Source organism: Eleginops maclovinus, chromosome 18 (genome assembly GCF_036324505.1).
Source record: "Eleginops maclovinus isolate JMC-PN-2008 ecotype Puerto Natales chromosome 18, JC_Emac_rtc_rv5, whole genome shotgun sequence".
NCBI lineage: Eukaryota > Metazoa > Chordata > Actinopteri > Perciformes > Eleginopidae > Eleginops > Eleginops maclovinus.
The window spans coordinates 22701669-22725327 of record NC_086366.1 but is presented as its reverse complement, the minus strand read 5'-3'; the positions used below and the strand labels follow the sequence as shown (position 1 = coordinate 22725327).

Sequence of the window (23659 nt, the reverse complement as noted above, 5' to 3'; positions counted from 1 at the left end):
ACTGCGGAGTGAGCACATGGATTACTGGAGTACAAGGTTCATTACAGTCTAGATAAAGACTCACAACCACCATAGGCTTTTGGTTATTTATGATACTTGCATATATCCGAGTCAGGTGCTTGATCAGAAAGCTGCCACAGTGAATGATAAATGTATGCATTGTGATTTCGATGAGGATAAACTAGAGTATCTTGCTCTTCATCAGATCATACTAACATACTGTGAGTGTGACTGATTGTACAGGTTTCACATTATTATGTTGGCCTGAAGGCTGAAAAGCCTTCAATAAAAATTCCATCAAAGGAATAGTCTGACTTGAAAAGGTCTGTACGTCCATGAGGCGATCTATGAATATGAAGCAGATAGTTAGTTTAGCTTAGCATAAACACTGGAACTGAGGGAAACAGCTAGGCTTGCTCTGTGTAAAGGAGCTAAACCCCTCCCAACATCTCTTAGGCTCACCATTTCTTAAATTGTTAGATAAACACAAGTGTTAAACCAACACATGGCTGCATGCAGGACTATTTTCTTACTGGGTCTTGTTGTCACTTTGAGGTTGCCAAGCAGCCAATGGAAACTCCATAAAGTCACTGAAATAGTTTTTCACATAACCCCTGTAAAACCACTCATTTGAATTTCATATGCTGTTTCACTCCCACATACAGCCCATTTAGGCAAATAAGAGAACCAGTAGAACCTAAATATAGCCCTTTTTGGAAAATAAATGAACTATATGAACTATTAGATTTTATTTTAAGAGCTGATTTTATAAGCCCCACAAATTCCACATAAATAACCAAGCACATCAATTCTGACACTCGAATCCTGGTATTGTTGTTAACAGCAGTTTCCTTTTGATTTATTTGCATAATTTGCTTCCTCATATCACATTGTTTTGTATGTCGTCAGTACAGAAGGTAAGGATGACGTGTTTGGAATATGCCACCTAACACAGTCAAAGTGAAACTATATGAGTGGTTGATATTTACCGTGGGCCTTATACAGTATTTGACCTTTTCCTGCTTTGTTAAAGTCAACAGGGCAGGAAGAGGCAATCATTTGAATGCAGGAAAAAATACACACTTCATTTCTTTTCCCACCTCAGTAGCTTAGAACTGCTTTTGGTGGGATTTATAGTCAAATTATATTGTGTTTTGTATTTGTGTGTGGTGGTTTATGGATGGAGATTTTTTGCACTTCTAAGGCTTAATTGTCTTTGTGCAGAATTAAGACTTTACAACAGTATAAAATAAAGTCCTGAAGTGCCCTTTTTTAAAGCTGGATCTGGATTTTATAAATCAATCTGGGGTTGGAGAATCATAGTCTTGCAGTAATTCAAGGTGAAACACATGTTTGTAGGCTAGGGTTAGGGTTAGTGAGTGAGGTGATGAGGAGAAACCAAGTAAAAAACATTTAAGTGTTTTCCCTTTTTAATAATTATAAGATAAAGAAGCCATGACTACTTTTAAATGTTGAGAGAATGTAAAGTTAGCCTAGTTTTTTTTCTAAGCAGCTTGAGCTCGGTATTTGTAAGTTCCTACTGTTTTGATATTTGATCGGAAGATTACAGTGTCCTTGACTTTGTGATACAATGAATAGATTGCTAAACATCTATTGTTCTGCCACACATTGCTCTATGTGTGTGTGGGAGGTGTGCATGTCTGTACCAGCTGGGTAGTGTAAACCTACAGTAAGGCCATATGGACTCTATTGCCCCCTACAGGCTGGAGTCAAAAGAGTCAATAACCAGATGTAGACATCTTTTAAAATGTTTTAAAATCAAAGAACAATGCTTTCTTTTTAAAAATACCTCCTGGGGTGGTCATGTCTTCAGTGGACGAAAGACTTATTTCAGCAGCACAGGAAGTGATTCCTGCCTCTGGCCATCAGGCTGTTAAACTTCCCCCTCATAGACAGCTGGATCAGGCCTTTATTTCTTGCTTACCTTCTGTTGTATTGTATTACTTAAATCAAATAATGGGCATAATTACAGTAGGCTAATATCATTCACTGCATATGCATTTAGCGTTGTGAGTCTCCTCACTGAAAAACCATTCCGCTCAAGCCAGCCCCTGCTTGCTAGAAGTTACGAAATCAGTCACGGGGGAAAAGATTTCCAAAACTTTGTTCTTAACACGCTATTATGCTTATCGCGGACTAAAAAATTCCGTTTCACATCTACATTCATGATTCTACTAGACATCGTGATGTCCTAAACTAATGTCATGATTTTGATCGTTTAAAGTTGCTTTCGCGTTGCCTGTGGAGTCTGGATTGTTCACACGTCTTGCATGCCCTTATAAGGAGCTCGTGGAGCGTTTTTGTATGGAAATTAGGTGCACGAGAACTCTGTGCACAGCTGTTTTAGGAACAGACAGGCTGTTTAGGAACACGTCCAGGCATTCATTAATCCAGCGGAGATCTGTTGTTAGGTTAATCTTCCGAAGCCCGTTTGAATATACTTCAGAAGACAAAGAGTGTTCAACAATGCGACCCAATATGAACGCCAATTTATGAATTTATGAATACCGCGGTATCAACGATATCTCAAAATTCATATCATAGCACAATACCGGTTTTTACTATCACACCGGTATATCGCCCACCCCTAATTCCAAATATTCAAAGGCCTTTTCTGTCTTAGCTACAGGGTGGTTTTGGAATTAAAAATGTTAAGTCCCAGTAAGACAAACTAGTGCTTATTGTAATAAGATATAAATATGTGATGTGAAATATGTATGTTAATGCGTTGGTTTAATTATAAATCCAGAGTCAACTGTACCAATGTTAGATCATTGGTTATTAGCTTGTCAAGCGATGGTGGCTGTACCAACAGTGTCTCCACTTCTCTATTGGTGAGTGCTGATGGTCCCGTTCAACAGCACACTGTACACACTGCACAGTGTGGAGCTGTATCCGGAAAAATCCATCAGTGTTTGATCTGGATGTTGTGACAATACAGCAACATGTTTCGTTGTAGCGCACAAAAGCAGGCTTATAATAGCAGCTGGGACTTGTTGCATCACAACACAGTGACACGGCTCTGACCTGAAGTGAAAGCCTTTAGCAGGGCAGCAGAAGACAATAGAGTGTGTTTCATATCAAGTTCTGCTTACTCTGTACAAATACAAGTCCACACACAAGAAGACCATGAACTCTTCTCAGTCTGTGTGTGAGTGTGTTCAACCATTCTTTTGCTGTTATAGCCAGCTAGTGAAAACAAATCATTTTTCAAATTTCATAAAATTACTATATTTAAAACAGCAAGACATTACAAGTTCAAATATTCAATCTAATGAAACATTTAACACCTCCAACAATGATTGTTACAGTCAAGGTATGTTGGACTGGCTTCAGGTCAGGACCACGTCACACAGAAGTCTTTCGGGGTTGATTTGTTTTTCCCTGATTCGGACCTGGCTCATCTCAAAAAGCCTATTGTAACCTGACACTCTCTACTGCTGCTACTCTACTGTCATGCGGAATTATTTGCTTCTACAGCTCCTTTCAAAACTAAAATCTCATTGTTTTGTGCTGAGATTTATAGCATTAAAGCTGAATTTGAACAGAATCTTTGTTGCTGCTCAGAGTCTTTGACATGCGGTTAAGAGCTGAGTGTTTCTTGCTCGGTCTAGAAATGAAAATGTAAAATTCTTGCATTGATGCATTTGACTTTGACTTACTGTAATAAGATTGGTTGTTGGCTAATTAGTGGTTGTGTTTGCTGCTGTGCGTGTGTAAGTGTTTGTAAGATGTGGATATGTGTTTTTCTGAATTGCCCTTTTTTAAAGCTGGATCTGGATTTTATAAATCAATCTGGGGTTGGAGAGTCATAGTCTTGCAGTAATTCAAGGTGAAACAGATGTTTGTAGGCTAGGGTTAGGGTTAGTGAGTGAGGTGAATTAGTGGTTGTGTTTGCTGCTGTGCGTGTGTAAGTGTTTGTAAGATGTGGATATGTGTACAAGACTGTCACAGTAAACTTTTTCAGTTTTTCCAGTGTTGTTTTAGGCTTTTTCATCAAAACATATCACTCTTCCTCTTTCGTTTGTCAAATGTTGTGTTGGATGTAGCTATGATCAAAGCATAGAAAGTTACACTCCTTATGATCATTTGAACTGCATATCAGATTGTATTTCCTGATAGAATGTTCTGGTAACTCAGGATAACCTAAATCTATAATCTTTAATTGCTAAAGTTCAACAACTAGTATGAAGTATTATATACACTTGTTTTGTTTTTTGCTGTATTTACTGCATGCTTTTTAAAGTTTGTTTTTATTAACATTTCTTGTTGTTTCTTCTCTCTGCAGTCACTGATGTGGAATTGAAGCGGCTGAAAGATGCCTTCAAAAGAACCAGCGGCATCACCTATTACATGACCCAGCAGTGCTTCTACAGGGAAGTGCTGGGAGATGGAGTTCCCCTTAAAGTTGCCGAGGTAAGAGTAATGTCACACCATGGATCATTGACAATGACGGCTACTCCGAAGTTATAGTTACTGTGAAAGGGTGACTGCTGGCAAGGTGACCACCAAAATAGCCTCATTAACGTCAATAGAACATCTAAAGTTCACTGAGATATAGATGGCTGAAAGGTGAGAGATGATTTCTGAATACTTAATTTATCCCGGGAAATTGGGTTGTGTGACAGTTTATCCATTTTAGAGTGAAATAACTCATTCAAAATATATATTTATATAAACATAAGAAATTCATGTTAAAATGTGCAATAAAAAGGTTATTCATAAAAACATTAATATAACCATAAGGATTTGAGTAGGGATGCACCGATACATCGGTGAGACATCGGCATCGGCCGATGTTAGTCCTATTTACCACAATCGGCACATCGGAAAATAAGGTGACATCACCGATGGCAGTCGCCGATGTTTATGTTTTGCTACGTGACCGGGAGAAGTCGCATTATCGTCGTTGTTTTTAAATCTGACGGACCAAATCTGAAGTCAGGGCATCATTTTAAAGGTTTAGAACAGTGACTGTAGGTCTCCCGTAACTTTAAAGTCATTCGGGGGGGGGGGGGGGGGGCATGCTGCTGGACTTCTGCTGGACTTCTGCCCCGTGTAGCGGGTCTCTGGAGGATCGGTAAATTAAATCCATTCTTCAGAACTTCCAGAAACTTGCTATGGCTCGCTCAACCTCTCTCTCGCGCTTACACATGCACACATGTATCCCCCACTCTCTCTTAAAGGGATAGGCTGCATTAGTCTGCATTGTGCTACCATTACAGTTTACATAGTAAAACATCGGCCATCGGTATCGGCAAAAATGTTATTCTTAACATCGGCCGACATTTTTGCAATCAGTGCATCCCTAAATTTTAGCTAAGAATATGAAATACAATGAACAAAAATAGATTGCATTTATTGATATAACTATAAGAAGTTGAAGTAAAAGATTGATATAAACTTGATATGCAATTAAAATAAGTTAAAGTCAGAATGAGCAAAGGAAGACAAGCTAAAATAGATTTGAAATATTTAAAAATCCAAATAAATTGTACTAAAAAAGCCCACATATACATACAGTATATAACATAACACCCTCTGGAGGGAACTTTGGGATTTTAGTCTTTGCAGCGCATTTACATGCACAAAAACCTATACAACACTCCACAGGAAGGGAAAACCCCCAAAAGCCTAATAGGTGGTTGGTGGTTAGTAGGTTTAGCTGAGTTTGTTGTGGGACGTACGGATCAATGTTGGCCCTCGATAGCATTACAGCTAAAGGCTCCATAGCAAAGGGTATATTGACAAGAAGATAGCTGGAGCTCTCCTGTGTCCTCCTACCTAAATTAAATGCCACACATCCCAGAGAAGGGGTCCAGCACAGTACTGAATTTTAACTGCAGTCTTCTTCTAAAAGCCTGACCCAGCATGACGTCCAGCCCTACATACCACTAGAGGGTTTATAGGTCCCATGAAGGTATAATTACTTCCTTAATGTTATGCATTTCCTGTTTAAAGACAATGATGAGGCCAAACATTAGACAAATCAATCTCCAGTGCGAACCAATAGGCCATCAATTATGGTGAAAGGCAGTGGGAATAGCCCACAATGCATTGCAGTACGCTTTAAAATCAGTTAGTATTGCATATCACAGATACAACAATGTTCAACTTTATTCTGATGTGTATTAAATTACAATGACATGTTTTGGGACTGTAGAGGCCCTACAATGGAGCCAAATTAGATTGAATACACACACACACACACACACACACACACACACACACACACACACACACACACACACACACACACACACACACACACACACATACACATTTAAATGTACTCCTTCTATTTAAGCTATGCTAGTATTAGGTGCAGTGGGAAGCTACTATATAGTGCCCGGGGAGAATTTTGGGGGTGTGGTGCCTTTCAAAAATGGCACCTCGGCAGTGCCCAGGAGGTGAACCGGCACAAGCTAGGTCGCTACAGAATTAATTGCTCAGAAACGTTCCATTAAATATACATTACATGAACAAAGTGCAGTGCAAATGGATGCATGGTCACTAGTCCAGCACTGTACTGTCCTTCTACCCGTTTGCTTGTTTCTGTAAACAAGGGCACTGAAGTAGTTAGATTTTTTTAGTAAGATAGGATACACCTGTACGCGTCTTTCATCATGGAAGAACTAGGGCTGCCCCCGATTAGTCGAATAATCGTTAGTCGGTGGAAAAAATATTTGTCGTTTTCATTAGCCAATTAGTAAAAAAAAAAAAAGAAAAGCTCCATCTTCGCGATGTCAGCCGGAAACCCCTCAGACTTCATTCAGAGCTGTGCCCGGTCCTTAAGTTAATTTTGTTGTGCATGATATCCAAAGTGTGTGATCCTTCTGAGCGAGTAAAGGAAGAGCCCCAAAAGTTGACATGCAAACTCCGCTGGTAAAAAGTTGCATCCGTATCCACGCCATCATAAAAAAACACAGAGCTTTATTCTCCCCGACAATGTGTGTGCCTTCCTCAGACTCGGAGGAAAACAGCAGCAGCGAGTCAGGCAGTAGCCTAGCTTTGAATCAACAATTCTGAGCTCAGAAAACAATCAATCCAAGCTTTCGTTTCATGATCAGGGCGTAATGTGCGGAGGGATTTTTGCCGAAGATATATACATTTCCTGTGTAGTATTTATTGGGTTGTTATATTCAGATAGCTTTCTACATCTACAATTTAATTCATATTTCAACGGTTAATTATTACAGTTTTATTTTATATTTCATGTGAAGCACAACGTACCATGCTGTTATATCAACGTTCTTTATCAGCCTTTGAAAACTGTTTTGGGAGAAGAAGAAGAAGAAGAAGAAAAATGTATTATGATTTTTTCTTTTTTATAAATCATAATATATCATATACGTGAGACTAATCGCCTGAATTGACGACTATTAGTCAACTGCAAAAATCTTTAGTCGAGGGCAGCCCTTGGAAGAACAGCGATGGAGAGTCGTATTGCCTTTTATTTGCGTCAAGATGCAAGTTCCCCTGTCTGCTAATAGCTCCATACAGTTAATGTGTAGCCACTGCTGCTGTAGCAAACAGACAGCTGTTAGGAACACACAGGTGATCTCTGCTGGGATGTAAAATAGTCAGCACTGTATTTTTAGAAGTCCTGGTGATTAGGACAGACTATTTTGAAGTCAGTGCATCATGAGCTGTTTTTTATTTTATTTCTATAGCACCTTTCATGCTTGACGAAGCCCAAGTGTGATAGGTTAAGGGGCGGGACTTCTCTAACAGGTTCATTAATCACAACAGAGCCAGCCAGCTAACCAATCTGGGCTCTGGTTTCAGACAGAGGGGGAAAAGAGGTGCTGCAGCATAGGCAGTATGAGAAAAATAAAGAGCTTTTTGACAACCTTTTATTGTTGCCATCCCTCTCACTCCCACTACCTTTCCCTTTCATACATAAATTACTAAATTACAGTCAGTTCATTATTAGCAACAAACAGATATTTGGTGAACTTGACGAAAGTGTATTGGTTTAGAACTGCTGGCGTTTGCCTATGAGGCAAAATAAATGCTGTATAAACACAGTTGATTTACCATTGAACGCTACAGCACGTGTCTCCTCTGTCCTTTCTCCCAGCATCTCTGCTTCCTCTTTTCTCTGTCACCATGGTAGCAGTTTTCTGCTTCGACAGCGGTTTAGATCTAAGGTTACTGCTGGTCTCTTCAAACAGTAACATGACTGCTGCCTAATCTCACAGTTCAAAGAAAATTCCCGGGCCTATTCACTCAGTCAAGGCACAGAAATATTCTTTTTGATATTCAGTAATTTAAAGTCTAGCTTGCGTTTGAACACATTCTGCTTTTGATCATTCAGTGTCTCTCTCCCTGCATCGATCGATATTCGTGATAGACTCTTCTCAGTGAGTCACATAACGGCGTATCATTTAATTTTAATACAGAATATACTGTTGGCATCAGCAGCAAAATATCATATTTAGAGGGAAGGTTTTATTACTGAGTGGATTGTGTACGAACAAAGTGAAAAGACCATCCAGTTCAATCACACACCTACATTTTTTATATTAACTAAACAGTATGAGTAACTGGAATTAACGCGGGGTTAGCTTTGAATGGCTGTTGGACTAAAACCATTCCTATTTAAAAAAATATATATATATATTATACGTATGATGTTTTTATTTGATAGTTGAAGCATTAAAAACATTGTTCCTGCCTTGAAGTAGTGTGGTGTGAATTTTTAAAAACTTTTTGCATCTTTGACATTGTGATAGAAGTCATGCTGCCGTATCACCAGGGAAGTAAACACACTGTCAGACAGACTGACGAGAGAATCAGAATTACAAATACTTGAATAATCCCAGGGGGAAACTGGTTTCCGTTCCATTTTAGAATTAATGAAATAAAAGATCATTCAAATGAAATGTAATATATCATATAATATAAGAAGTAAGAATGGGCAAACATGATAAAATAAGATATATAAACATAAGACTTAAAGCATTCCACTGAAGGAACTCTTGTGCCTGACCAGCGTGTCATGGAGTAGGTGGGAGACATTGTGTAAGATGTTCCATACTTTGGACAGAATCCTGTTTTCTGAGAAATTCCAGACCCCCTCACACCAACACTCGCCCTATGGATCAGTTTAATGAGACTGTTGGTGTCTGCTACCCTCAGCCTGCTTCCCCAGCACAGAACAGCAACCAGGATAGCACCAGCAACTACTGACTCCAAACAAATGGACAAAAATACAACTTGTAGTAGATTCTATTTTTGTATTTAGTTTACAAGTGATTTGTAGCTCCATAAAATTGAGAAAAGGGGTAAACATTGAAGCATCAGAGGCATACCCCTGAGTGGTAAAGGCCCACGTCCTTGCTTCATGACCATTATCCCCTAATGCCATCATCAGGGATTTATTTTTCTCACTCTTCACATGGAAATGACTACTTTTCATAACAAGAAAGCCGGTTTTTGATTCAGTGGGTTTCCCCCTATCTCCACCATTTACTGACTCATAGCTGTTGTGCATGCTTGATCAAGCATGTGTCACATTGGATTACAGGATGTTGACTAAAAGCCTGCCATTGGTCAGTGTCAGGGGCGTTTGCATTTATGGTTCTTGATATTTTTATAATAATTCGGTATGAGCGATGGGATTCTAAAGAGACACAAATAAATATCAGTTAGATATATGTCGATTGGTTGAAATAAGGTAGATATAGGTAATAATAATGCGGCAGATGGAGTGAGTTTGGTGTCAGAATATGCATAAGTATGACTCACTGTGACCACATGTGGTTGCTGCTGAGTGTGTGACCCACTGACACGCTTCATGAGCCCACTGACTGCAGTCATCTCTCCACAGCTTAAATACCAGTTAACCCCATGTGGCTGCACACATGCTCTGTAACCTGCTCCTGCATGCTCTGAGTGCATGCGGCATAATGAAAACAGCGCCCTCTGGGATTGAATCTGTTAGGTATTAGAAATAATTGTATACTGATAAGACAATAAATTAGGAAGATAAATGTATTTTTTTGAGTTTGAGCACAACAAACACTGGCCCCAATGAATGGCAAAAACTTAAAATTGCCTCAATTAGAATTTAAGAAGGACTTTAAATGTATATAACACTCCTTGTGTTGGAAATGCTTTAAAACATGTGTATATTTTGTCATTTGCCTGTTCGAAATCCATATCATTGACCCAATTACATGGAGTTGAAATGATAAAATGCTTTGATCAGCTGATGGTAAAATCTGTTCTGGGCCGACCGTCTCATCCATGCATTTCCCTGCTGACTTTGTGAACATGACCACGTTGTTGTTTATGTGTTTTAGGTTATTTACACCTCGTTTGGAGGCTCAGCTAAAGGGCTGCACTTCAACAATCTGATCGTTGGTCTGGTGCTTCTGACCAGAGGACGAGATGAGGAGAAGGCCAAGTGTAAGTTGTTTCTGATGAATAAAAGCAAGTTTTTCTTTGTTGTTCTGCTAAATGTCAAATATGTCGGTGTATAAATGTTTCTTTCCAACAACTATCAAAGAAAGTTGCGAAAATAGAATCTGACATGTACGGTGGCCGACCAGTGCAAACGCGCTACAATGCCCCAAGAACACTTGCCTGAGGATTAATGATATCCTCAGTGACCCCCAATTTAAAATCTTGGACAGTTGTATGATGTCTTTTAAATATTTCAATTCAGAACCCTTTGATGTTACAAACTGGTCCCAGAATTTGACTTAAGAGGTTTATAGTTAGATTTCCAGAAAAAACGCACTCCTTATTTCTCGGTGTCTTCCTTATGGATTACAATTCAAAAAGCTTTATTGTCGTGTCCATAATGCCTATGCAATATACGAAAAAGGACAAAAATACAACCAGATCCTTGCATAAGCAAATCATTTGGAACATCTTTTTATGTTTTAATGCATTTAGAACAAAACAAGCAGAATAACCGTTCTGTTCTTCACAGGGAAATCATTGTACTTTTTTAAATGACCAAGCAAATCTAATCAAAAACATCCATTTCCGAAACTTTTCCCTAAACCTGCCCTCGTTTTTCTTGAATGATTGATTATTGTCCAGTACAACAAATAATATATACATATATGTATGAAAAGAAGAGAAAAGTGAAGACATTTGAGATGTGAGATGTCTCCCTCCGTCCCCTCCTGATGGCTGTGGTTAATGTGTTGCAGTGGGCTCATCCATCAGGACTTTATTGCCATTGCAGCTTCCTTACTGCTGCTGCTAGCAAGAAGCCTGTCTTCCTGCGATAAAGCTGAACTTGTCCTTTTGACACTGTGTGTGTGTGTGTGTGTGTGTGTGTGTGTGTGTGTGTGTGTGTGTGTGTCTGTGTGTCTGTGTGTGTGTGTGTGTGTGTGTGTGTGTGTGTCTGTGTGTCTGTGTGTCTGTGTGTGTTCACAGACCTCTTCAGCCTGTTTGCCAGCGATCTGGGCGGATATGCTGCGAGGGAAGATATAGAAGCTGTCCTGCAGGTCCTGGATGGAGAAATTCCAACCTCCCTTAAGAAGTGTTTCAGTGAGGTAGGCAAACACAGCAGCCTGTCTATCACCAGACTGATACTAATAATAATAGAAGAGTAGAAGGAGTCTCAATATGTTTTTTTCCCAAGTTGTAAAACCATTATAAAAAGAGAATTAATTCACAAAAACAGGGAAGAACACACTTGTGATTATTTCCAAACATTGTAGTACTGTCTCGGAACCTTTACATTTAGTAAAAAACATGTCCGTAATAAGGAAGTTATTTCTTGGGTAAAACACAGTTATCATGCTATAGTTATTATTGTATTAATTATGTATTATTTATTTATTTCTGTATTTATTTAAACATGTGTTTATTCTTTTATCTATTCCTTCATATATTGATTTATTCCTATTTGCATTCTTTTATTTCTGTGTTTATTTATTTATTTTTGTTGATACTTAAGTCAGTTTTTGAGTGTAGGAAAACATTACATTTAAAAATAAAAATTGTTATCAAATAAGCCAATTTGTATGGTTGTCTATTTAAGAATCAACCAACTTTTTACTTGATTTAATATCTCAGAAATGATTTTCCTGACAACTTTATGCTCTAATTTATCAAACAAACCTGCCTTCTACTACAACATCTAATAATAGAAAATGTCATACCCATCAACATGAAAAAGCCTGTTTCAAATGCAAATAAGAATTCAGACAGGAACACACACAGAAAGTCACATACTGATACAGACTTTTGACGGATGCAGATCACCTTTTGCTTTTGACACCAACAGATGCATTGTGTGTGTTGTGTTGTGTCAGGGTGACAAGGTGAGCTATGAGCGCTTCAGGATCTGGCTCCTGCAGAACAAGGAGGCCTTCACTTTATCTAGATGGCTCCTGTCTGGAGGAGTGTGTGTCACGCTCACAGATGACAGCGACACACCCACCTTCTACCAGACCCTGGCTGGAGTCACACACTGTAAGTCCAAAAAACACTCCGAATCACAATCACAATGTGTCACATTGAATCTTCATACAAAGCAAATAGGATTTGGTTTTAAATGTACCTTTGCTATTCCATATAAATAAAAAATGAAAATTCAGCAACATTAGTTATTAGGCTGTACGATATGTTAAACAAAAACATATTGTCATTATTTTGACCGGTTGTGATGTGATTTACAATATAAGATGGATTTTACATTGTTATTTCAGTTAAAATGTTTGCAGTTGCTTTTAATGATAAATATCTGCAATAGTGTTACAGATTTTTGTTTAGTAGCTTAGACACAACAGAAAGGATCAAAGAAGATTCCATGGGATGAATAAGTATTGACAGCATGAGCTTGTAAAACTTAGACGGCAAGGATGATGGCTCTGTTATACTAGTGGAATTATTGCTATGGAAATGCACATTTTATTGAATTTAACGTCACAATACTTGGAGTTAGCCTGGAAGTTACGTCTTGCTGATCCAAAATGATTCTGATTGGGTAAAAGGTTTTAAACTTGGGGAAAAAAGAGTGTGGTTAATTGCTTGTCAGATAATTGCTATTAGCAGATGTGAAGTGTCCAAATAGGTATCAGGGTTTTGCCTAAACCAGGTAACCGGGGCGCTGTGCCCTCTTACTTTCGGTGTGTGCCCTCATACTGTAAAATGTGATGCCAGAAAACAATATTTGTGGTCGTCAAAAACGGTATAATAACTACAAAAATATGACGATGATATCAAATAGAGCGTCAGACGGCAGAGACACCATTGTTTTTACGGAGCTCCGAATAGGGGATGGACGTAAAGAGGAAGTAAAGAATCCATAGCTCTGGATTTATTTGTTTGAGGTGCAGTATATGACTCAGCAATTTTAAGACATGAAGGAACTATTATTTTCTGCTTCGCTCTGATACATTATTTTTTCCAGAAAGTGGGCGGGGCTGTAGTTTAGGCCGGATGCGACGCTAGCGCCCTCGTACTGTATTTTTCTCGAAAAACCTCTCAGTATGGTGGGAGTTCTGTCTTTGCATCTGTTTTGTTATGATTATAAAAAAATAAGAATTCATTGAAAAGTTCAACCAATACCAAGCCATTTTTTTTTTCAGTTCTTCAATTAAGAAATGATATATGTGATATTTGTCTTTCACAGTCTTGGTATTTTTGTTTGACTATTGTATGTATAAAAGAGAGGTAAATTTGAAGGTTTAAGATAATCTGTTCTGCAGGGTTATATGTCAACTTCTACGTCTTTGTGATACCATAACTTTTAAAGATGGTTAATGATGGAAAAAAAAGTATAGTCACAAAGTTGCATTCCGTGTAAATTTAGCCAGGCTTTATCTTGCCAATTAAGGGCAGAGGGCTGGAAAAACCTGTCTTGTTCAAAGAACCTGGACGCCTTCTTTAATCTGCCTGCTCCTTCTTTATCCTCTTAACTTGTGTGTGTGTGTGTGTGTGTGTGTGTTGGGGAGAGAGTGACACACTCCTGGTTCTAGCAAAGTAACACTTGACTCATGACAGAGTGTGAATTCGTTGCTAGCCTGTCACAATATTATGAGAGTAGAAATGTGCTGGAGTAGCGGCCTTCGGGACAGGATGACGTAGTTTCTGTGAGCGTTCATCTCGGGGCAGTTTGCTATGGTTCACGCTGGCCCAGGCAGCACCTGTCTAAGGATGTTCCCTGGATAATGGTATGGTATCTCTGCTGTCACTCGGTGAGAGTCGCACCTCTAGGTGGGTATCAGGCCGACACGGCACCTGCCATAGACGCAGATTAGAAGCGGTAAATAGAGAAAATAATTAGTGGACAGTACTGTTGTGTAATGTTGATAGCTTGGTAAATTTGTTCATTGTCACTGCTGGAACAGCCATTATCGGAACTTTCTTTGAGATCTGTTCATTATTTTGATTGTCATTAGGCATTTTCATCTGATTAGTGTTGTCATTGGTAAAAGCGGTTCCCTTGTTAAACTGTAATAAGGCTTGATATCAAACCTTAGAAACCTCAGCAAACATTTGTTTCTCGAAGTGTAAAACCGCAAGTACCGGAACCTTCCATCAAATGCTTTTCTAGATATTTTTGTACTTTTATATTTGTTTTATTATATATTTTTTTATTTGGTTGAGCCATTTTTGCACTGCATTTTATGTATGTAGACCTTGAATTTCCATTTCCTTTCCATTGTTTTCAGCACCTGATTCAAACAACACCTGTTTTTAAATTTCTAAATTGAAATTCATCCCTATATGTGAGGCATATTGATCTTTTCAAGAAATCCATATCAGCAGTGTTAGTATAAACAAACACACTGATAATATGCTGGTCTTCTGTATCATGAGGTTGGCCGGACTGCAAGATGTTGGGTTTATTAACTACTAACACATTTAGGATCCTTTAACATTTTCCAGAGTAAACAACCAAACTCCAATTCGAATTCTGCCATCATAACAAAGATTCAAAATCCAACAAAGAAAGACTCGGTATAACCTTGAGTGCTACACTGATGTTTGTAGAAGCAGGGAGCAACCCTGAGATGGAGATGAGCAGGAGGCGATCCATATTCCGGGTAATGAGTTTTATGGATTAGCAGTCTGATGGTAGAACAGCTTTCATGAATAATGTTAAGCATGACAAACACAATCATTTATTTTCCTTCTTGACTACCAGGACCAATTATTGATGTTTTCATAAAAGATACAGACATATTTCCTACCACTCCCTTAAGTTCAGTGCTAGATCTATTTGCTTTTTTATAATTATTTTCTTTGTTGTTTGGGACCACAATGTGTTGTTTAACGATTATTACCTACTAAGTGTCCTGTCTTGTTTTTCTCGAGTAAGGTTCAGCTTTGAGAAAGGAAAGGTAGTCATGCCTTAGCCCATATAACGCTTAATTATTTATAAATCCCATGTATTTTCCTATATACCATCGCCATATAGCCACCTTTATGTTCCAAATTCCATTGATTTTGTACTCTGTGCTTCCCTTTAGTCGGTTGAAGTTGAAATGTCTTGGACAGGAAGCAGAATTGAACATGACAGTAAAAAGAGGATTGATCGCTTCCCAGTTAGGTCAAGGTGAACTGTCCGGACAGCCCCCTCCAGACTACATGGAATCAGAAACTGAACGAGATAGAAACATCTATCTCTGGCAGTCCGTTCACCAACAGCCAATCCCAGCTTCCATCATCCCATTTGACTGGAACTGTGACCAATAGCTGCTAAAAACAAGCTTCAGGAAGGTTTTTATCGCCTGACTTGGAAGCCACAATCCAACCTACCAGGAAACGATTGCTATCTATGTGTCTGTGTTTTGACACCTGTCATATGTTTTGGATCCATGCCAGAGGCTAGCTTGCTAGCTGCTAAATCCTATTAGCTTAAGCTGTGGATTAGCATGTTGAAAGACAGAGGCTGGTTCATTGACCCTGGCAGAGCTTCATATGCTATATTGGTCTGATCTGTATCACTTTTTTGTAGTTGAGTCAAATACCGTTTAACCCACTGGCCGAACCCTAACTGAACTCTGCTCCTCTTTGTTACAACATGTAATCTAAGCAGTGACAGTATACTGTAAATAAGTTGATTTATCACCTTGTTTTTCATTTAACTTGGTTGTGTCCACAATGGCTGCTTGAGACAATATTTTTCACATCTATTACTTTATCTTTGGTTTCTTCGATCGGTGGTTTGGTCTTTAAAATATAAAGAATAAGTATATAAAGCACATCACAATATCCTAGTGCTTCACACTGCTTGTTTGGACTGACCAACGGTTTAATACCCAGACAATTTTAAACTTTACACCAATCTAGATGAGCAAATATTCACGTTAGAGAGCTGCTACCAGAAAATATTTAATTCAGGTAAAAAATCCATTCGAAACCTTCCATATACGTGCAGATCCAAGAGATCCTGTTTTTATAACCTACATTTCTAGCTTGGTAAAGTAGTTTTTCTTTGCATCCTTTACCTGTTTTAGGACAACACAAACATATCATATGATATTATAATTCATAAAAATTAGCCAGATGTAGCCTTTTGTCAGCAGACTAATGGTAGGCTACACATGGTTTGACACAAATTGATTTATTAAAATAATAATAGAAATGTTAAATACAGTCTAGGTTGAAAAGCATTCTCTGTAGGTAATGATGTTGTTAAGTAGTTAATGATTTAACCTTCGCTTAAACTGAATATTGCACTTTGGGTTGGACAGAAAGATACATATACCTCTTGTATCTACCTATCGTGAAATATACAGCTTTCTACACTAGCTATATTTATTATTGACACGGTTTATAGTGCCTTTTTCTCTTGCTGCTTAAAATCAATTCTTCCCCTAAATCATGAACCACACACACACACACGTTTTTATTTTTAGCACTGCACTGTTGTGATATTTATTCCATGGACACGTGTGTTATCTTATTATTCCTTTTCTTTACTGGTAACCTATTGTTTGTGTGTGTAAAACTATGCTATTATGATAAAAGTGTTGATATCCAATATATCCACCAACAACCGGTCTTGATTGGTATGGTTACCACCAGAGAAGGTCAAACATAAAGCATAACACAGCGTTAAGCTAAAGTAATGAATACAGTAATTAATCTTCCCATTGTTCTTCCTATACCAAACAACAGTATTCCTACAAACAGTTTTGCCATGCTTGTGTTTTTGACTTTGTCTTCTTCTGTTTCTTCTCGTGCAGTGGAAGAGTCAGACATTATAGACTTGGAGAAGCGCTACTGGCTACTCAAAGCTCAGTCCAGAACTGGCCGTTTTGACTTGGAAACCTTTGTCCCTCTGGTCTCTCCTCCTATCCATGCCTCACTGAGTGAAGGTAAGACAGTATTCGCCTATGGTTTCCGTTAGTCTCATAGGGGTGTCAAGTTCATACACATACTTCTGTAAATTAGATCATCATGGTGCTATTTAGGTCTTTAAATCTGATCCCTCAGCAGAGATTAAACCCTCTTCACTTTTTTATTTGGATGTCTATTAGCACTAGCATTAGCATTGACTTCCTGGGCTCCATAAAGTCAGAGACACATTTACACACAATTGCCATGGTTACACAACAAACATAAACAAACAACTGATCAAGGATGGAAGTGAAACAAAAAGTCTGCTCTGATTGGTTAGCTGGCTGGCTCTGTTCAACCACTTGGAGATGTCCCGCCTCTTAGCCTATCGCGTACAATATGTGTCCCATAGTGTCTTCACTACGTAACAAAGGAAAACAATAAAGCTAAATTTAACATTTCACAGTAGAGGCACAATATACAAATATGAACTTGGAAATATGTTAATAGGGCCCCTTTTAAATTACAAGAAATTACAGAATTACTTAAGTTAATATTGCAAAAATTCAATCAATTCCCTGCCATGTTGTTAACATTTTGTTTCTTACACCATAACTCATAGATACTAGTATACATACACACAGACAGCTTTCTATATCATTTCTGAAATGAAGATATGGTTTTAACAAAAGTGATTGCTAGTATTCTCTAGAACAATATGTAATGAATACTGACTATGGCTCTGTACATGTTTTCTGTATCTTCGAAGGTCTGCTCTGTATAAATACTCTTTGTGTTTTCATCTTGTTTTCCAGGCTTGTTTCACGCCTTTGATGAGAATCGGGACAATCACATCGACTTTAAAGAGATATCATGTGGTCTCTCTGCGTGCTGCAGGGGGCCCATCGCTGAAAGGCAGAAATGTAAGCCATCGAGAATAATGCTTTCTATGATAATACAAAGCTTTTTCATCAAAAGGCACTTATTTTTTTGTTGCTAAAGGTATTTCTGAAGTGTTCATTAATAACAGTCATTGTTGACATTGGAGTTTCAATTGGTAGAAATGGATATTTATTGTAATTCCTGCTAAAAGACTAAACAGCAAGGTGTGGGGTTTCCGGGCAGTATTGTGCTCTATAACTATATTTGTATTCCACCCCTCCATCCCTCTCTGTCCCTACCAGTTTGCTTCAAAGTGTTTGATGTGGACCGTGATGGCGTTCTGTCTCGAGATGAACTCCATGAAATGGTGGTTGCCTTGCTGGAGGTGTGGAAGGACAATCGCACGGATACACTCCCTGTACGTACACACAAAAACACACATGCACAAACACGCACAAACACAAACCCTGAATGTAGATGAAGGTGCACTCAAACTTTCCCTCATTCAGTATGTGGTCTGGTTGAGTCATGATACTTGTTTTTACATGTATCACAGTTTAATTTTACAGTTTTTTTTAATGTATTTTATAATTTCAGGAACACCATAGGCAATCAAAACAATTATGCTCGTTATTTATTCCTCTGAAAGCATACTTGTACTGTTTATACTTGGAGTCAGGATTTCACTATTTAGTAAAAGTGCATTTTGATGTTAGCAGAGGCCAGGTTGCATTCTTACCAATTCTGACCTATTTACACTGTGCAATCATCTGTTGGATCTGTACTTTTTTAGATAGCAAATAACACAATGTGCGGTTGAAGGTAGAGTTAAATGTTGGACACATTTCTTGACAAACAGCATGTCTGGTTGTAGCTATGTTTTTGTTCTTTTTACAGACACAATCAGATCAGATTTTAGATTGATATTAATCTTCTGATCTTACTCTGGGATACATTTGTATTTTCTTAAATGGCAAACTAATAGTTTGAAACCAAGATAGTTAGCTTGAGCTTATCAGATATATTTATGTGTATGATAAACCTAATTCTAAATGAATGAATCTTAGAATAAGCTTCAGAAATTGCCCCAAGGACAAGCATCAGGGAACAAGAACAAGACATTATACATGACCAACACTGGACTTTTGATCAGCTGCTTAAATAAAGCATTTCAGAACAGTATTTGAATAATGATTTTCTCCTCTGGAGCCATTATTGTGGAATGTAAAGTTATTATCTTGTATAAATCATTAGATTTCTGGCAAGGTAACGTGATTTGACAGTAAAAGTTACATGTTAATTAATCCTTACTTTGCTTAAGGCAAGCCTTTTCTTAAAGTGGCCCTATTCTGTTCATTTTCAGGTTTATATTTGTATTCTGTGTCTCTACTGGGACATGTCTCCATGTTTTAATGTTCAAAAAGCTCTTTATTTTTCTCATACTGCCTGTGGTGCAGCACCTCTTTTCACCCTCTGTCTGAAACCAGAGCCTAGTCTGCTCTGATTGGTTAGCTGGCCGGCTCTGTTGTGATTAGTCAAAATAGATGTCCCGCCCCTTAGCCTATCATGTACAATGAGTTGGAGCGCTAGCCAAAAGAAGCGCAAGTGTCACATAGTGATTTCATTATGTTACTGAAGTAAACAAAGGAGTCTAATGGAGGGATTTCAGGCAGGGGAGCATGTATAAAACCTATATAACATACTACAGGAAAGGGAACCCCCCAAAAAGCACAATAGGGCCTCTTTTAATGGTGGCCATAATCATCTATGATGCTACAGGAATTGAAAACAGAAAATATTTGATATGGTATTTATTGCACTTCTACTACCCGAGGTGTTATGATCTTTTATCGACAGCGGTCTTTTAGTATAACTGTACCTTTTAATGTTTGCTACTTGATGCTAATATATTCTTTCCCACTTTTCAGGAGCTTCACAGTAGCGTATCGGACATAGTCGAGGACATCCTGAAGATGCACGACACAACCAAGGTGAGACACAGCTCTGGGTGACAAAAGCACTGTCGATTCAGCTGTCAGGAGGTTAATCCCTTACCTCTAAGAAGGTTTCATAAGCTTGCTGCAGAGAAAGTCAACACCATTATACAACTTCACTCCAGATTCACAGACGGATTACTCTGTTTACAACTGTGCTATACCAGTATATGTTTTTTCCCTTGTGAAGCACTCAAACTCTGATTTAAAGGGTGCTATATAACCAAAATCTGTCTAACATACTTAATTCATTCAGTGCATCTCCTCCAAGCAATTAGAATAATATACAATTGTATGAAAAATATAGCTTAAAACATGTTATCACAAAATTCAACAGTAAAGAAAAGTACAAAGAAAAGAATGTTGGCAGGACATATCCCCAAATGTATATCCAAAACATCTCTGAAAACCCTGGTGGCCGGTTTTTAATTTAAAGAACTCAATACCATATTTTCGAATGCAGTGTAGTTTTCAAAGAGTGGAGCGAGCATTTTTTGTGTGATTATCCTAGTAAAGGAGTGTTAGGAATAATTGTGCAGCCTCAGGATTGTAGGAAACAGTATTTCGATCGCTCTGTCTGTACACACAAACTGAAAGATTGACAATGTCTTTGATTCAAATCTGACCTGAGTGTTTTTGACTCCTCCCCAGCTGGGTCACCTGACCCTGGAAGACTACCAGATCTGGAGTGTGAAGAGTGCTTTGGCCAATGAGTTCTTAAATCTGCTCTTCCAGGTCAGTGGATCCGAACACTGTGCTGTGGTTGTACAACTTATTGATATGCAGTATTTATTGATCCATGTGGTTTTGCATCTTTGTGTATTACCAGGTCTGCCACATAGTGCTGGGGCTTAGGCCTGGCAGTCCTGAAGAGGAGGGGCAGATCATAAGGTACATACCTGTCCTGTTGGTCTGTTATGTTACTGTTTATAACTCTGAGGTATGTGCTGTTGAAACATCATTTGTTTCTTTTTCTGTGTGTAGGGGCTGGTTGGAGAGGGAGAGCAGACACGGGCTGCAGCATGGTCAGAACTGGTTCCTCATCTCCATGCTGTGGTGGCAGCAGTGGAAGGACTACGTTAAATATGTAAGTACATTTTGGATTCGATTATGGATATACTAATAATTATTTTTTGACTCTGGCAAGACTATGTATATATGACATGTACGTATATAAATATTTATTTAGTTACATGGCTCCTCGAAATTCACAATCTGAAAAGCTCCCCAAAGATTATTTCTTTATAATAATAATAATATTTTTATTTCTAAAACCTGAGTTCTGTAAATGCACACATTAAATGTATTAAAACAGATATATAAACTTTTGTATTTGTCTATCCTGGGTACTTTAAATGTATATTCCATATAGCTCGTAAATAAATGTTATTTAAAAAAATAAGAATATATTTTTATATATTTAAATATCTTGGGTACTCTAAACACACACTCCAGATAAGTCCCAAATAAAGGTTGATTTTAAAACAGCAGAGGTGGAAGGAGTGCTTTAAATACTATGATCTCAAAATACTTAATTTCAAGTTTAAGTCTTTAATTGAAAAGGGTACTTAACTGGAACTACAGAAGGTTAGGTACAGAACCTGAACATTTACTTGTTATGCAGAATGGCTCTTTCCACAGTATTATATAACAGTTCTCTAATTATCACCAACAAATACATGTCATATGATTTTGTTGTTGTAGTTCGTCAAAGTTGAGCTTATTTTAGTTATTTTTTAAATACTAAGTATACAAATAGTACTGCATAATACCATAAAAGACTGTAATGTGTTCATAGATATAAATAATAACTGTACAAAAATTTTGAATAGTGAAAAGTACAATATTTGCCTCCAAAATTGAATGGAAGTATATGTAGCACAAAATATTAATAAGTGAATTACAAGTAAGTCAAAAAAAAATACTTGAGTAAGCAGTTACTTTCCACCACAGTAAAACACTGTGCTCTCTCTTTATAGATTTAGAAGTATTACATTAACTGACCCCACTTGTGCTACAGTTTTATTTAATATGCATATCAGTTTATGAGGCCAGGTTTCCTCTGCATCTCGCACCACACCATCCCACTGGGACAGTAGCAGTGACTGTCACTAAAGCCAGCGGCACATTAATCACAGGTATCACTTTAAACAATGACAGGGCAGTCCCTGCTGTTGTCTCCCTGTCCAGGAGCATAAGGGCATCGTGGTGGAGCAGCCGTCCATCCTGAGCTCACTGCGGACTCCGATGGCTACTGCCACCATAGAGCCCCCCCCTCTGGACAGACTGGGAGGACTGGGAACCTTCGGCCCAGTCAGCCCCACGGAGGAGAAGTCACCTGATGCTGTGTCCAGCGCCTCAGAGGCCACTGAGATCGGTCAGTCAACACTTTAAAAAAAATCATACAGAGTTCCCTTTCATGTTTACTTCCTGTCTGTCTTCTTCTGCTGTTCCCTGTAGTGTTTACTTCCTGTCTGTCTTCTTCTGCTGTTCCCTGTAGTGTTTACTTCCCATATTTCTTCTGCTTTTCCCATTAGTGTTTAGTTCCTGTCTGTCTTTTTCTCCTGTTACCATGAGTGTTGACTTCCTCTCTGTCTTCTTCTATGTTCCCTTTAGTGTTTACTACCTGTCTGTCCTTTACTGCTGTTACAATTAGTGTTTACTTCCTGTCTGTCGCCTTCTGCTGATTTCTCTTTTCTACTGTACTGTCTTAAACCTCTTCCTTGTTTTGCGCTGTTTTATTCTCTTTTTTCTTTACTTGGGACAGTTAAGACATTATGAATCCAAAGGTTTGTGCTCTCCAGAAATATAAAAATGAGGTTTTAACATCTAATGTTTTTTGGCCACAGCTGGCATTCATTTGACCAGACTTCTATTTTGGGATTGATATGAATGTACAAAGTCCCTTGATCAGCAACGGTCTCCTACCAGAAAAGAGTAGACAGTGGAAAATCGAAATTGACCAACTCAATAAACTATTCCATTAAGCCATGAAATGAAGCAGTTTTGGTTCAGGTATATATTTTTAAAAGTTTTTACCAAGCATTCTGCCCACATTGAAAAATAATCTGAGAACTGTCAATTGATGAGTATCACCTCACTGCTGCTCTACAGAATCGAATTGTAGCTGTGGAGATAACGCTATTACAGTCAAACATTACTCAACATGTATGCTCTATTCCCTTTTGTCCCAGCAGCCCTGAGCCCCCAGGTCGCTCCTTCTGCGACAGAGAGCTGTTTCGCCCGTCAGCACAATGTGTCGGACAACAACAATCAGTGTTTCTCTGGAGCCAACGGACACCTTCCCTCCCAGCTGATAGCACAAAGACCCGGAGCCATCGACAACCAGCCTCTCGTCAACACCGACCCCATGAAGGCAAGGATGTGTGTGTGTTTGTGGGTGAAAGCAGGAGATGGATTGGTGCTTGGTTTGTTTTGTTTATTAGAAGAAGATAGTAAAGTGTAGTTATGAATAGGGCTGCAGGATTAATCTAAAC

The 23659-nt window shown here is 38.4% G+C and overlaps 1 protein-coding gene across 1 annotated transcript in view; it reads left to right on the top strand.

The window, feature by feature from the left end:
- Nucleotides 1-23659, top strand: part of usp32 (ubiquitin specific peptidase 32) — a 56741-nt gene that overhangs the window by 7808 nt on the left and 25274 nt on the right. The window contains 13 exon segments of the mRNA XM_063906614.1: nucleotides 4310-4437; nucleotides 10332-10437; nucleotides 11422-11540; nucleotides 12306-12465; nucleotides 17193-17324; nucleotides 18102-18209; nucleotides 18471-18586; nucleotides 20097-20159; nucleotides 20814-20897; nucleotides 20992-21053; nucleotides 21147-21249; nucleotides 22353-22539; nucleotides 23360-23538. Coding sequence (XP_063762684.1) covers nucleotides 4310-4437; nucleotides 10332-10437; nucleotides 11422-11540; nucleotides 12306-12465; nucleotides 17193-17324; nucleotides 18102-18209; nucleotides 18471-18586; nucleotides 20097-20159; nucleotides 20814-20897; nucleotides 20992-21053; nucleotides 21147-21249; nucleotides 22353-22539; nucleotides 23360-23538 — 1547 coding nt within the window.